Source organism: Megalobrama amblycephala, linkage group LG12, assembly GCF_018812025.1.
Source record: "Megalobrama amblycephala isolate DHTTF-2021 linkage group LG12, ASM1881202v1, whole genome shotgun sequence".
Lineage (NCBI taxonomy): Eukaryota > Metazoa > Chordata > Actinopteri > Cypriniformes > Xenocyprididae > Megalobrama > Megalobrama amblycephala.
Window position 1 is genome coordinate 29,872,543 of NC_063055.1, and position 17,466 is coordinate 29,890,008.

At 35.6% G+C, this 17,466-nt stretch overlaps 1 protein-coding gene across 1 annotated transcript in view; it reads left to right on the forward strand.

The window, feature by feature from the left end:
• The first annotated feature begins 2,581 nt into the window (after positions 1–2,581).
• Positions 2,582–17,466, forward strand: part of si:dkeyp-14d3.1 (transmembrane protein 132C) — a 417,700-nt gene continuing 402,815 nt past the window's right edge. The window contains 1 exon segment of the mRNA XM_048210503.1: positions 2,582–3,542. Coding sequence (XP_048066460.1) covers positions 3,347–3,542 — 196 coding nt within the window. The 5' untranslated portion in view covers positions 2,582–3,346.

Here is a 17,466-nt window from a genome sequence, read left to right on the forward strand (position 1 = left end):
TGTTGTCGATGACCTGAAAGGTGAGATTTTTGTTTATTTTAACATCCTGATTGTATTTGCATTGCAGCACATGAGTTGTTAAACTGATGAAGATGTTTTCCTAATTTGCTGCTGTTTTTCTTTTTGCATGTGTTTTCTTCAGTTGCAGTGCAGTGAGCTCTCTCGGCCACCACACATTTGCCTTTAATTAGCAAGTGTTCACCATTTATGTACTAATAACAAATACCCACAAAACAACACAAGTCTTTTTTTCTGATTTATCTGGATTTTGTAGACAACGCATCACAATAACCTGGTGACAAAAGCTTATTTGATGGTCTTAGCTGGTCTCCCAGCCTGGTCAGATCTGCTGGCTGGTTTCAGAGGGGTTTTGGGAACCTTACAGATGGCCAGGCTGAAAGAACAACTTAGCTTAGGCTTTTTTTTTTTTTTTTTTTTTTTTTTTCCAGGAGAGCAATGCAATCACACTTCAGATGCCTGTTCATTTCAGCTCTAATGAAGTCAAAGCAACTTTAGCATAAAACATTTCAGTTGCAAGGGATCCTGCAGCACGCTATTTAGTAAATAACACTGCTGTTCATTTAACCCAACCTGTTGATCCGCAATCCCCTTTTCCCGCCTCTCATCTGTTGTGCGAGTCGCGAGACATCAAAGGCCCTCATCAACAAATGGAGGCGCAAAAGACTTACATGAAAGCCTGATTGTAGATGAAGCAGCTGATTATAATTGCATTTTGTATTCAATCGTTTTCTCTCTTCTCTCTCTTCTAATCGGGCCAACTGCCAGCTTTCTTTTCTATCATTCGGTAATGTGGTAGAGCATTCTCATTAGGATTCAAGCGCGATGCTCGCTAACTTAATTAAGCATAAGATAGACATGTGTATAGATGCAATCTGATCTCAATGTGTGTGAGCCCACGTTTAGCCTCCGTTCAAGGGTTCTCAAAGGACGTGATGATGCTATGATGGCAGAAAAGTGGGATCTTGTCAGGTCGGTCCGCTTCTGTGTGCTTTATTTTGCCAAGAAGGTTTATGACAAACGGCAGAGTGGCAACTAAAGGAGTGTTCGACAGGAATCTGTTGATTAGCTCATCGAATATGCAATTGTTTCTCTTTCTCTTCCTTTTTGAGGCAATCATCTATTAAGTGTGTCTGTTTCAGATGTGTTGTATTGCCTCTTGTGTTCTCAATGAATCGAACGGTTACACAACTGTTATTGCAAATGCATCTGTTTACTTGGTACTATATGATTTAAAGACAGAGAAACAGAGAATTTTTTTGTGTAATATCCAATAATCTTGTTAACCGCATAGTAGTGAAACTGAGAAGTGCGTAGGAGTTGATTGATTGATGCTTGAACATTATCTCAGTTCTCAGCAGTTTTATCTGACAGCCCTGACGGATGATTTTTATAACAAACCCAATGAATCTGATAAAAACCTGTATTGAAATGCAAACTAAGTACAAAAACATTCCACAATGGCCTACTGAACCTAAAACTTATATGCATTGCATATGAAACTGATCAATCCTTGTAAACAGCACTCAAAGCAAATATAGCACACAAAATAAAGCAATGACTTCCAGAATGCAAAATTAGTTTCAGAATTTAGACATCAGGGGATAAATGTAAGCAGCTTGCTCCAGAATAAACTACACATACATTATAATCCTGTCATCTGTTTATATCATCTGTCACAACTGTGTCTTTGTTTTCCTCTCCATTGGTTTGTCTGCCTTCTCATTTTTACTGTTTTGTGAACACACACTTACATTTCTCTGTCATTCTAATTTTTTTTTAAAGTGAATTACAGTTTCTATTCCATAACTCCTAAATCTAACCCTCGCACAGATATTTTTGCAATTTTAGGTTTTTTAATGAAGACATTTATTGGATTAATTAAGCCATTTTCCTCACGGTCTGTTGGCTGGTCTCCACATTTACGTCATTTCAGGTTTTATTATTTTTCATTGGACATATGAGCCTGATTTCACAGACAAGGCTTGAATTAACTATAGGTCTTATTTAAACTAGAACATTTAATTAGCTTTTATAAATGTGCCTTACATTAAAAAAAATACTGGTGTTTATCTTGAGGAAAAACAATTGCACTGACACATTAAGTTAATTCAGTTCAAACATGCATTTTAGTCTGAGACTAGAGAAGGCTTAAGCCTTGTCTGTGAAAATTGGTTTCCTAAATGTAGATAAAACCTTACCCACACACGTACAGGCACATTGTGCCCACAAGGGGTTGCTGTTGCTTTGCAGTGATTAGATTTGTTTATAAATGACCATATTTATTGTCACTTATAATTATAATGAAAACCGTGTAGATGAACTTCTGGCATGCCACATGCTACATGTTTACTTACTAACATATTTGGGAACAAAGACTACCACAAACTACCTAGAACTTTTTCCATTTGGGTCTTCAACTTTTTTTCCCTAAACAATCTAAGGGGAAAATTTCTTAAGGCTGCTGTTGTAAACGCAGTTTTAAGTTTTGAAGTCTGTTAAGAATCTGTGTTATGATAGCTACTATGATGTTCAAGTAAAGCTTTTTTTGCACAGAAGTCGGTGGGGAGCCCTTGATGTGGATGATGTGCCTCAGGTGATGCTTTAACCCTGCACCTCAGTTTGGACTTGCCAGTCTCAGCGCTGGAGAGGAGAGGAGAGGAGAGGCTGGGGCAGAAAACCTCTTCAAACCCACATGCACTTGTATTTATGCACACATTTGCTGAGGGTGTTTTCTGATAGGCGTTCATGAATATCAGAAGAGTGTCGTCTTTTTTTCTAACACTAGAACGATATCCTGAGGAGGGAAAACTGCCAAGTAATATTCTTCATCTCTGCAGGTTATTCTGAGCGAGACCGAGGATATGGGAAGCGCAAATGCTGCAATCGTGCGCTTGAGCAACTTTTAGGATGTGCAGGATGATTCCGCATTAGAGGATGCGAGAGCGGATGAGGAGGAAACACAGATCCTGCTTTACGCGTCGCGCATCAGGGGGAAAAATCCCACAGAAACGCCACCCAACCCGCTAGACTTTACTAGAAAGACAAAAGTAGCCAAGGAACGGAATTAAATTCACTCGCTGCTACTTAATACCAAAATACCGCAGACTGATCAGCTGGATACAGCGACGCATGGGAAAATACTTTGGATGTGAGAAAAGCACAATATTTGTGAAGGATCTGTCGCGCAACGAGGAGACAGAGTGGCATCCTTGACAGAGCCAATAAATCCAATCTAATGCGTTACGGGATGTTCGGACTCACAAGTCTTTTTGACCTGAAGTAAAGTAAACCGACCCCCTGTGTGAATTGAAGAACATTATGATGAATGCGCCTGGATATCCTCCGAGAGCTATACTGGAACTTAATCGCGCAATTTTGTGATCATCTCTCCGCGCGCAAAGGGATCCCTTTTCGCTTTCACTGCCCTTCCGTGATATCCAGTAAGATGGAAGTTTCTCACAGGGCGAGAACAAACATGTTGCGTCTCCATACTCTTCATTTCATTGTATTGCTGCTCAGAGGTAAGTTAAAGAGATTGCTTCTGGCGTTTTTTCATCTGCACCTCATATTAATGTAGAATGAGATTAACTTTGAATCGTACAGTGAATTTCATTTAAATCTAAACGTCCACCTATGGGACATGCCAGTTATCTGTTTCACAACTCGATGTGTTGTGTTGTGTACGTGTGACATGAACTGGAACCTCACCTTGACGAGCGCGACATCACGGAAACACTCTGACACCATTTGTGCTGCAGCTGGAGATTAGCGATGTCCGATTCGAGAACGAGTCGTTCTTCTGAGTCGAATCTTTTTGCATGAATCATTTGAATTAGTTCATGAAACCTCGAATCGGTCCGAGCGGTATTAAAGGAAAAAACAAACAACACAAGACAATCTGAAATTCACTCATTGAAGCGAGAATGTCCTTCTGACATCGTCACCATTTTCAGATCTCAAATAGTTTTGAACTGAGTGAACTGATATCAAGCGAGTTGAACCGAGCATTTGACTGACTGTAGGCTACTTGTATGAAACCACACGCCAAACCAATATACTGTATGGTATCAATTTAATTATAACATTTTTTAAACCCAGTAATGCACCGGTAACTTCCTTCATTAATTAAGTCATCTCAAGGAAGTAGGCTAATGTAGCAGTGGCAAATCCTCATGGATCATTGTGAAAGGTATTTTTTTGTTTGGTTTTTTAAGATTTATTTGGTAGGCCTATTTAACTGCTTGGTTTGACATGGGGCTTTGTCTTTGTGTAGTTTCGAATGGAATTCGCTCAATATTTTAATTAATTACGCCATGATGTAAAAATAATCGTTTTTTTAAATGAGCTGTTCGAAAGAACTGATTCGCGGAAAGAGTCAGACTTCAATTACTTGGTGGGATTCGAACTCCCTTAAAGGGTTATTTCACCCAAAAATTGCATTTCTGTCATTAAGTAGGGTACAACGGGGCTAAAGGCACACCTTAGGAAAAATATGCTTTTCATTACTCTCAAAGTGTATGATTGCAGAAAAAATATAGGCTATATGTTTGTATTGAACATTGATGGAGAAACAGATTTTGTGTGAAAATAATTAATAAAAGTGATTAATTTTGTTCAAAAATCTCATAAATGTATGAGGTGGCGAGGCTCCCCAGCATGGGGTAAAAAGCACACAGTATACTTTAGCTAAAATAATACATTTTTAATAATGTCTGTTAATACTTGTTCAAAAGAATCACTTTAGCAAAGTTTGTACGATTTTATGTTTATTTTTATAAATAAAAGAATTCATTTTTGTTCAATAAATATACTGTCATTAAAATATGTTAATATAAAAATACATTTAAAAAATACAGAAACAAAATTATTTAAAAAAATAAAGATTCTGAAAGTACTGAAGGAGATCCCATAATATTTAATATAGATTTACAGTAGGAACAATAAATAATAATTTATTATTATGATATGATTATATATATATATATATATATATATATATATATATATATATATATATATATATATATTTTTTTTTTTTTTTTTTTTTTTTTTTTATATGATTGCTTCATTATAAATATGGGTATTATCTCTAAGGTGGATACACAATTTGATAAAGGCCTATGATATTTACCATGTTTATTATTATGCCTTTTGCCCCAACATCAGCTGTGCTTTTTACCCCAAATACCATACTTTTACATTTTCTTCTGTTATTGAAAAACTGTTGCTTGAATTACCTTGAACAAAACTGAAAATCATGAAGAAAACCTTTGTCTGAAAATACAAACATTAATTTAACCGATTCTCATTTGCTTCTTAAATCAACAACATTTTAAAAACATCAAATATTAGATCAAACTACAGCAGAATCAACTTTGCATTGCTGCCCGCGATTGCGTCAAAGATCAGACAAATTTGCACGTGCATTTTGAAAAGCGGATATTTAGAAAGTGCTGCGGTACGTTTTCGTGCCACCTAGTGGTTTGGAGGAAAATAAAATCAAAGGCGTCTTCATCCCCGTTGTACCCTACTCACCCTCATTTCATCCCAAACCTGTAAGACCTTTGTTTGTCTTCAGAACACAAATTAAGATATTTTTGATGAAATCCGAGGGTATCTGATCCACACAGGCAGCAACAACATTGCACCTTTTGAGGTTCAGAAAGGTAATAAGACAACATTAAAACCAGCAATGTGACTACAGTGGTTCAACCTTAATATTGTGAAGCGACAAGAACAGCCTACATATTGTGCGCAAAAACAATACAAAAATAACGACTTTATTCAATAAATTCGCTACGCTATTTTCGTTGCAGAGCTTCAGTGTTTTTAATTTCGAACGGCGGCTCAGTATTGGCCGACACTGTTCACGTGTGCAGCACGACGTATGCGTGTGATGCTGACGCAGGAGCCGGCCAATACTTACCAATACAAGCCCTTTTTCGGATGTAAACACTGAAGCTCTGCAACGAAAATAGCGTAGCGGTATGACAGGGGACAGATAAATTTGTTGAAAAAAATAATTATTTTTGTTTTGTTTTTTGCGCACAAAAAGTATTCTCGTCACTTCATAATATTAATGTTGAACCACTGTAGTCACGTAGATGATGAATGATGTCTTTAGAACATTTCTGGACTTCAAAATGTGCAATGTTGTTGCTGCCTATGTGTGGATCAGATACCCTCGGATTTAATCAAAAATATCTTAATTTGTGTTCCGAAGATGAACGAAGGTCTTACGGGTTTGGGACGACATAAGGGTGAGTACTTAATGACAGAAATGTAATTTTTAAGTGAACTACGCCTTTAAATAGGCTATCTCTCTCTTCCCGTCTACAAACTGTATCCACTACTCTGGTACTGAAACTTTTCATTCACTCATCATTTGAAGCAGTTCATTCAGAAGTTTAGTGAGTTTAGCCAGGCTGTGTGTATAGTTTGGACAAATTGCAGAATTTGATCTCATTGTTATGAGAAATGCTCCACTAGAAGTATTACAACAAATAACAGCTATGCTCAAATTTTGCAGTTTTCATTCATAATTGTAGAAACTAAGCACAGTATCTTTTCTGTTTGTAAATAAGCATTGTCTATGTTATTTAGCCTACGTCATTTAGAGAGGGAGGGCAACATGGTGTCCTTGTAATCAAGTCACAATTGACATTTAAAAATGTTGTTTGAGTTACCTGAATTTTTGTTTGTTGGAACACTATTGAAATGTGTCTATTTATGAAAGAGGCCTATGGGGCTTGGTCAGGTGTCACGGTAGTCTGTAAAATTACTCTCCTCATTAAACCGAGAGTACTCTGACTAAGCTGGCATTTGACCCTCTTGTTAGATGGACAGAATGATAATACAAAGCTCCAAATTAATAAGGACTGCATTTTATCTCTGTATTCTTCTTTCAACCTCCTTTTTTTGCTCTATTTTGTTCTCTCTCTATCTTTGGCCTTCCTCCTCCTCCCTCTGTACCTCAGTCTAGTCTTGCATGAGAACATGTAGTAGTTAGTGCTGAAATGACCTTGGAATTATCCGGGTCTTTGAGCTTGATGTTCAGCAGGCCCACACATTACTCAGACTAGTGTTTTAAACTGTGAGAAAAAGAAGTGGATAGTTTCATTATTAGGCTGGAGAGATGTGCATTCTGGAACAGCACACTCAATGATCAATGATAAATGAGCTTTTAAAGAGGGCTCTTAAATTAAACTGAAATAGTGTAGAGAGTTAGATTTATATGGATTAGGGATGCATTTATACTTAAAGGTGCAGTATATAATATTGACAGCTGTTGAAATGGGTACTGCAGTCCAAATTTAAAATAGTTGTTCCCCCCCCCCCTCTTTAGATTCAACGCTCACACGGGTTGCCAGATTGATAAGTCGATGAGTTGATTTGACCGCGTTTTAATATGCTTCCGTTCATAGAGATTTTTAGATGGATGCTGAGGCTTTTTAGGTCGGGTGGAATCTGCAGTCTCTGACCCAGTTCGTTCGCCGGGTTCCATGGCTGCAATAAGCTGTGTTTTCCACCAACTGGCAACCCAGTGTGTTGAATGCTATTGGGTAAATCGGCAGTGGACAGAATCACACAGACCAAAACAAAAACAGACATTCTGACATAGTACGCATATTTCAAAGTAAAATAACTGGCTGTAGCATTGTTTTTCAGAGAAATATGTGAACTTATCATGTTTGCTAAATATGTGCAAACATATTATGGTATTTTTATGCTTTAGTACAGTCCAAAAATTGCATACAGCACAAAAAAATTTAATTATGATCCTGATAAGCTTTATTTTCTGATAAATGGGTAATACAACTACACTAAATTAAAAACAACACACTACAATTTAAAATGAATTGTTTATACAGTACAGTATGGAAAATTGATATTCTTTTTTTTAGATCTGCAAAGATTACATGTAACCATATTATTAAATTATTTGTGTTTTTAAAGATGACAGCGAAAGTAATTTAACACTTTCCCCACCTTTGATGGAATTTTCTATCATTTATAACAACGCTTCCCTGCCATTGACGGAATTTTCCGGCAATCCATGGTTTCTCTGTTGTATGGTAGGGGGCGCTGTTATGCATCTTCTGAAATAGTGCAGAATCTCCAGGGGTCTCATTTATAAATCTTTGCGTAGATTTCATCCTAAAAGTGTACGTACGCGCAAAAGCTAGATTCTGCGTACGCACAAAAAAAATCTGAAAATCAGATCCTGCGCACAAATCCCTTTATAAATCCCAGTCAGCGGAAGATTGTGCGTACATGCATCTCCACCCTGTCTCCTCCCCAAAATCACCACATATGGCACTTATGACGCCTAGTTTTACTATGCATAACCTCATCTACATATCATTTCCATACATATTCCCATCCATGTGACACCATGATTAACATGGTTTGTGCCATATTACATTGCTAAAAATCATCCAATATTCTTGTTTTAGAATAAATATATCAAAATATGCATAAAAACAAAATTGTATTAAATACTTAAGATAAAGGTTTTAGAATAGTGTTGGTTGATTCATTCATTTCCACTGGCCAAATAGTATTTTAATTGTTTTAAACCATTCGAATCAAATTTATGAAGTTTTGCTGATAAGGTGAACATATCTTTTAGGAAGTTTATAGGCTATATTTTTTAGTGGAAACAGATAGGCCTACTTATTTATTGCAATGTAAATACAATTGTCTTTCTCGGCGCTTCGGTGAAGTATTTTAAAAAGGAAACGTGCAAATCTTACCGTTTTCCTCAAATGATATCCTTCATATACAGTGGTAATTGTTTGAAGATCCTTCACACGACATCAACACCTCCGTGCAGAGCGGTTATACAGTAAGATATTATCATTCAAACGAACCATTCGACCACCGAATCCAGCAGTGTCTTCCATAATATCAGAGTTAAGTGTGCATTACTAATCATCGTTCTCGCTAAAATATTTTGTCATAACATCTGCAGTTTAGTTTAAAGAGGAATTATTGTGCTCCTAGCGCTCCTCGCTGTCATTAAAGCAGCGTGTCACAGGAAAAGTGATCGAAAATAGCACATCTACTATCTGAATTCATATTTCAGTGCTTATCGCCATTAGTGAAAGTGCTAATATTAATGTAAATGTGTATATCAAAATGAAAACGTGAGTTTCCATCCGAGTTTAAATCATTCTTTTATTTATTTAAACTGTTATTGTGAACATGCACTGTATTTATGATTATGACTCATAATGAGGATTTAAAGTGGTTTTCCTTCATCTGCCGTCAGTCCCTCAGCTCACCATCTGTGTCGCCAATTCCCTTTGTCTCCAGAATGTGCGTACGCACGGTTCAAAGTTTGCTTAAACGTGCACACATTCTCCCGTCAAGTTTGTTTTTTATAGATCACAACCTTTGCGTGGGAACTGGCGTACGCACGTTTCCAGCCCCGTTTCAATGAGACCCCAGATCCAAAAACAAGAAGCAGATGCAGAAACAAGCATTATAATCAGCTTATGCACATATAAGCTAACGCAATCATAAAACATTAAACAGCATATGAATTAAAAATGCCAAATGTCACAAAATGAAATGTTGACTCAGGACAAGTTATAGAGTTTGATCATCATTCTGAATTTGATCTGACTTTGACAAAAACGTGTTCAAAATGTTGCTTTTCTCATGAAACTTACCCACATTCAAGTGTTGATAAAAATAATGCATGAAGCTTTGTTTTCTTTCAAAGCAGAGGCTTTGTTCTTTCTTTTGATATATTGTATGGTCAGATATTCACAAAAACAACAACAAAACATTTTTTTTTTTTTTTAAATAAAGTTTTGAAAAGTTTTGTGAAAATGATAAAAAATGCTGGCTTTTTTTTTTTTTTAAAGGCTGGTGGGGAAAGAGTGAAATATAAAAAATAGGTGAAAATGAGTATGCATAATTAGCCTACTATTATAATATCAACTGATACAATACATTAACTCGAATCATCTCGAATAATCAAATACATTACCAATATATTGTTCATCCCTGAACCCAGCTAGGATTGTGCACACAATCATGTGTATTACAAAAGTCACTGAAGCTTCCTTTATAGGCAGATTGTCACCCCATAAAGCTAAATGACATTAAAACTCATAATGAACAGAAACCTTTGATGTGTTATGTCACATCGAACTAATTACACCCAGCATTGTGCCTTAGAAATGTTGAAATTGAGAGCCGCTTTAAAAACGAACGTCAAGTCCATGAGTTCATTTGTTCAAGAGCTGTTGTGTGTTGTGTAAATGAAGACTGTTTGACTTTAACATCTTAATTGAATTTCTATTATGCGTTTCCTCAAAGGTTTTCTAAACCCATGGATATGACACTTCCTATGTCAAGAACAAAATCTTTCAGTAGACTGAAAGAATAACAGCGACGTCAAACAAGAAATGGCCTGTAAATTATGCCACTTCTCTTTCTCTTAGCATCATGATTTCAACGATGACATCTGGATAAAAAGCCATTTTACTCAGACCTTTAATAGAGTGCATTTTATCGAACTATGATGGACCTGTTTGCTTAGAGAAGTTATGAGTTACGGTAGTACATCATGTCTTATTATGCCACCTTGTACTCTGCGCTGACCTTAAAAAGAAAAGTAGAGGGGTTTTTTGGCTAAAAGGTACGCAGTTTTCAGTGGAATGGCATTTAAAAATGTAATTTCCAATATTGAAGAAGAGTTTTAAGCATTCTTTGTCTCTCAATGAAAAGGAAAAGGTTAGTTTATTTTGTAGGAGTAATGGGGCCTCGAATTTTCATGGTCTAAAGCAAAATGGTTAATATTGGAGACCATGCAAATTTTATATACACCACTTTGTGCACAGTGCATTTTATAAATCTTGTGATCAAATATTGCAAAATAATGATAAATTGTTCATAAAAAACTTTTTTTTTTTTTTTTATATTATATGCATATATGCAGCCTTTTGTGTACATTTAATAATCCATAAAAAAAATATCCAGGTTTCTGGTCTCTCATATTAGTGTTTCTAATAAAAGAGAATATACTGAATGGCAGCAAGTGCCATCACTATGATGCAGAAATGCATACAGGTACTGTGGTGAAAAAGTGGCATAATCTTAAAGTACTGATGTAACACAAAAAGATTTCAAAGACTAATATGCATGCAAGAATAGCACAGGCTCTATATAATGTATGCAGGAAAAAACCCTCCCTGAAATCCCAGTTGGCAACTTGTTTAAACTAAAGCTTGCTTTATGTATGAGCTTGTCATTTTCTTCACATTTGATGTGCACTGAAGTGGCACTGCATTGACCACTGTCTTGGAAGGGCCGGAGTCGAGGTCACTGATGCATTTGGGGTCAAGACCAATTGCCTTTTTTTCCCTCTGTGTATTGTATATCGTGTAGTAAAAAGGAGTTAAAGAGAAGAGAAAACGTGAGGGATCTATCATGAGCCAGATTCAAACGGTTTAGAATTTACAGATTAAATTATATCACACTAGAAGCCTTCCCAACAAAAAGCCGTTTTAGTTTTTTTTATCAATACCACAAGATAAAAATCAGTAATCTTGTGTAAACCAAGACCACCTCACAGCTGTGTCGATCAGGGATAAGTGGACAAATCAGAGTATTTTCTGTTATTTGTTGATAGGGAATTTATTCTCCATTAGTGCATGCAGAGCAGAGTAAGTGCAGTTGTTTATGCCATTCAGATGTACTCAGAAAAAACCTTTGGATTGTGACTGGTGCATTCAGTGAAACATTCGTTTCACTAGTAGTTTGCATAATTGCACAGACTTTATCACGTCAAGTTTGTATTTTGTCAATGATGTGTGGACAGGAGGTATGTGATCTGAATGAAGGATGTGTTGAAAGCCAGATTATTCTGCAGGCTTCTAAACATCATACTTTTTTTTTCTTTTGCCTTCTCTCTCTCTCTCTTTTTCAGCAGAAGACTGTTAACTTGGTCATTGCTGAAAAGAATAAAAATAAATAAACTACACCAACAGGGAACTATGGTCTGAAGGATTTATTCTGTGATAAAGATCACAAATATGCTTTAAATTTAGCCATGTCAAAAACTTCCAGTGACAAAAATAATGATTTTAACATTTTTTGTTAACAGTGCCACAGTATTTTACAATACTTCAACATCAACTTCAGTATTTAGTAAAGTAAACTAAAGTTATTTTTTGAGAATGCCTTTTTTGAGAATGTCGTTACATTTATTAATTATACAAGACAAGGAACAGCGACGGTTGATAGTGGAGAGACTTTTGGAGGACATAGAGGATGTGCTGCGCTTTGATGAAATATTTCCCTATTTTCGTGAGTGAGCGAAGGTGAAAACTTGCCAAATAAAACAGGCTTTACCATTTCAACGAACACTGAAATTAAAAGCACGCCATTGTTTCTCCAGTTTGATTTTAGGCAGAGATTGTATATAATAGGGAGATAAAAGGGTCTGTATCTCTTACCATTGGAGAAAGCGTAACGGCTAACTTAATCACATGCTGCACCTCTCAGCCTATTGTGTAATGGCAGTGACATCAGTCAAAACATTCCCCAGTCTGCCTTCTCTTAAAAAAATACATTCTTATCAAACTAAAATCTACATATAGTTCCAAACGAAAGTATTGTTTAGTGTAAAACATGCTGAAGATTAGCAAACAGGTTGTAGATTAATTAAATGATTAGCTATTTCCCCACAAAAGCTGTTTAATCAGAATAGTGAAGCCTCTCATCCATTGACATCCATTCAAAAAACAGCCTCTGGTCTCCTTCCCTGCGTACTGCCAGGGGCGGGCGTTAGCATTAGCCGTTACGCTTTTTTGGCTAAAGGTTGCAGGCTTGCCTTCCAGTGGCTTTGTTTTAGGTTTACCTCAGAATTAGTTTGCATGTTGTTGGTTGCTTGGTAACAGACCTGACAGTTGATTACCAAACTTGATGAAACAGTTTAAGATTTCCTAACTACAGATGAGATTTTGTAAGATAGGATAAGAATCCTAAATCAAGTTAAGATTTTGTGAAAAATCATAAATTAAGTTATCATATCTTAAGTTAAGACCTAAGAAATTTTCTGTAATACGCCCCCAGGTTAATATAATAAGTTGACACGTAGCTACTTATAGTCAGTAGAATGTCTGTTGGGGAGCATTAAAATAAAGGGCCCTATCGTACACCCGGTGCAAAGCGGCGCCAGGTGTGAAGCAAGTGTTTTTTGCTAGTTTCAGCCCAATGCAATTATCATTTTCACGTGCTGCACCACGTTGTTTAAATAGCAAATGCATTTGCACCCATTTGTTCGCCTATGGGCATGCTGGTATGAAATCGAGGTGTGTTCAGGTGCATTGTTGGCGTGTTGCTATTTTGAGGCAACTGAAAACGACTGCATCATTGGCCAACTGAAACCTGGTCTAAAGTAAATGGCGCAATATTTTTTTTGTTTTTATTTAAAGAGTGCGTTAGTAATATGTGCCTATAGGTGGGTGCACAACGCACGTACACTCTGCTTTAACCTCGCGCACAAGCTTGCAAATTCTGACTTTTAAAGGGAATGGGAGATGAGACTCTGATTGGTTTATTGCACATTATGCCCAAAACACACCCTATTCATTAAGAGAATAGGAACAACCCTTTTAGACCATGCACCGTTGAACTAGCAAAAGTGGATTCGGACATGACCTAAGTGCACTTGCGGCGTGCGCTTTAGACCATGCGCTTAGATCATTAAAACAGGGCCCCAAAGTGTTTGCAGATATTAATCAGACAGTCTACTAGTACTCTACTAAGTCACTAATGACCAGTAGTTGACATGTAGTTGGAAAGTTACTTATCATTAGTTGAATGTCTAAAGTGCACCATCAAAATAAAGTGTTACTTTTTTCCTTTTGTGAACAGAGTATGAACAGAGAAAATGTTATAAACATGCAATTTCTATTCTCTATAAATATGCATAGGTAGACTATATATTAGTAATTTATTTATCTACAAATCAACTAATTATCAGTAGTAACATATAAAGCATTTAAATACTAATTTAAGTATCATGTAAAAATTGGTAGGAGTGCGAAAAAAAAAAAAAACTACTTTTTTTGAATGTCAGAGTAGGCACAGCAATATTTTATATACATTATATACAGTATTTTAATAGTATATAACTTGTTCACTCAGATAATATGATGTATACCCATAATGCTTTCCCTCTTCTGAGAGCAATTTTCTACAATGTTTGAAGAGTACTGATGCATGTAAGCTGTAGTTTTATACACTGAAAAGCATGTTCGGTGGTTAAGCATTTGTCTCACCTGGGACTAAAACCAGCCATCCTGCTCAGGCTGCCTCATTACCCTAGAGCTGCTCTGCTGCCCACTGAGATTACTGGACTACTGGGAGAGATTTCAACATCAAAATGCATTTGATGAACACCTGCATACAATGTGCAGTTGACTAAAAACTCTCAATTGTGTTTCAAGCATTAATGGCTGATTATTTAGTTAAATTAGGTGGTTTTTTTTTTTCTTCTTTTTTTTTAGTTTTTGTTTTGATTCAGACTGTTGTCCAGCTATGGAATCTTGTTTCTGCCATGGGGAAAAAACTTAATAAATAACATAATTACTTTTTATCTTTTTAAAGTTGTTAAATTTTGAGAAAAAAACTCGTTAAATTTCAAGAAAAAGGTTGAGATAAAATGTAGATATGTCGTTATGTAATGACTTTTTAATAAGTCATAATGTAGCGACTTAAAGTCCAAAGATATAAACATGAAATTCTGACTTTTTTCCCTCACAATTGCAAGATTATATCTCACAATTCTCACTTTCTTCCTTGCAATTGTGAGTTTATATCTCACAGTTCTACGGAAGAGGATTAGGGCCAGGCAATAATAAAAAAATAAAACCATCTTGAGATTAAAGTTGTTAAATTTTGAGAAAAAAACTCGTTAAATTTCAAGAAAAAGGTTGAGATAAAATGTTGAGAATAAACTCTTTAAATTGCGAGAAAAAACTCGTTAAATTTTGAGAAAACAGTCGAGATAAAATGTTGAGAATAAAGTCATTAAATTACGAGAAAGAAGTCGTTAAATTATGAGAACAAATTCGTTAAATTATGAGAAAAATTTTGTTACATTTCGAGAAAAAAGTCGAGAAAAAATGTTGAGAATAAATTCGTTAAATTACGACATTTTATCTTGACTTTTTTCTCGAAATTTTATTAGTTTATTCTCAACATTTTATCTCGACTTTTTTCTTGAAATTTAACGAGTTTTTTTCTCGTAATTTAACGAGTTTATTCTCAACATTTTATTTCGACCTTTTTCTCGAAATTTAACGAGATTTTTCTCGTAATTTAACAAGTTTATTCTCAACATTTTATTTCGACTTTTTTCTCGAAATTTAACGAGATTTTTTCTTGAAATTTAACAACTTTAATCTCGAGATGTTTTTTATTTTTTTATTATTGCTTGGCCCTAATCCTCTTCCGTACAGTTGTGACTTCTTTTTTTTTTTTTTCAGAATTGTGAGACATTACCTCTAAATTAAAGGGATAGTAGAAAGTTATCCGATAATTTACTCATCCTCAAGCCATCCTAGGTGTATGTGACTTTCTTTTTTCAGCCAAACACAATCTGAGTTAAAATATCCTGGCTCTTTCAAGCTTAACAATGGGAGGGAATTTTACCCTATATTTTGAAACCCAAAAAGTACATCCATCCATCATAAAAGTAATCCATACAACTCCAGAGGGTTAATAAAGGCCTTCTGAAGCAAATCAATGTATTTATAAGTAGTAATCACTAGCTTCTGGTAATGGCCGTCTGCGTGTTCACAAGAGAGTTTTGGGTGGAAGGGTGACCTCTGACCCAACGTATGATGTATAACATAGCTCCTCTTCTCTTATATCGTAAAATTTTCCGACATTTTTCTTTAAAACTTCTCATTGTAGACTTCTAATTTGTGACTGGCATTTTGTTTTGCTCTATCCTCTGTGCTTCTGCATTTGTCACTTCTCACCTGAGCTTACGCTACACCTTCGTCATACGTATTATGTCATATATACAGTATATATATATATATATATATATATATATATATATATATATATATATATATATATATATATATATAAAACCCACTGGAGCCATATGGATTACTTTTATGATGGATGGATGCGCTTTTTTGGGCTTAAAAATCTAGGGTACCATTCACTCCCATTATAAAGCTTGGAAGAGCCAGGTTATTTTTAACTCTGATTATGTTTGGCTGAAAGAAGATAGTCATATGCACCTGGGATGGCTTAAGGGTGAGTAAATCATTGAATAATTTTCATTTTTAGGTGAACTAACCCTTAAAAAATGGTAATTAGGACTTTATCATCTCACAATTCTGACTTTTTTCTCAGAATTGCAAAATATAAAGTCACAATTGTGAGTTCTAAAGTCCAAGTTGTGAGATGTGAACTCACAGTTGCGAGAAAAAAGACAGAACTGTGTGATAAAAAGTCACAATTACCTTTTTTATTTTTATTTATAAAGCTTCCATATCCAGTGAAACCTTTAACCCTGAAGTTGATTTCTTCATTGATATTCTGCTGTGATCTTTTTTTTTTTTTTTCTTAAACTCTTTCTTGTTGTTGTGTATTATTCTCAAGAGAAATGTGGTGGTTAAAGATGAAAGCATAGCAAATAAAGCTATTTTAAAGGCACCCAAGAGGAAAGAGATGCAGTAATTACACATAGAGTTGCATTATATCCCACAAGGATAAACATTAGATTTCAGCGTTTCTTCTGCCTAGGTCAGGTTGTTTAAGGTGAAGTGTAGAGACACCAAATGCAATTACAAAAATAACTGCATTTTCAGATTTTCTAAAGAAAATGCCACTGGTGCTGAACTTATTTGTTTTGTGGCTAGTTGCCAGGGTGTTGCTGTGCAGTTGCTAAATTATTCTGAGTGGTTGTTCGCATGTTACGATGTGGATGGTTGGGTTACTATTTTGAAAAAATACCTAACCCTAAGTTTGAGCAATGGTAGCAGTCTATGTCCACTGGTGCGAAGTGAGCAGACATGAGCAGGCATATTGAATTCATTCTCTGTTGAAGCTGAGCGGCAGGCTCACACGGGGGATTGTGGGATTGACAGCAGAGTGGAGCAAGTAGAGCAAGTTTTTGTACATATAATATGATGACTTTGACCATGTTTGTTGACCATGTGTTAAAAACTTTTGGTAACACTTTATTTTACACATTAGTACATGTACTTACTATAGTAATAACAGTAAATTATGCAAAATTACAAGTAACTAACCCTAAACCAAACCCTAACCCTAACTGTAACTCTACATGTAGTTAATTAATAGTACTCAAAACTTATTTGAGTAATTACAATGTAACTACAGCACTGTAAAATAAAGTGTAACCAAAATTTATATTGTCCATGATACAAAACACTG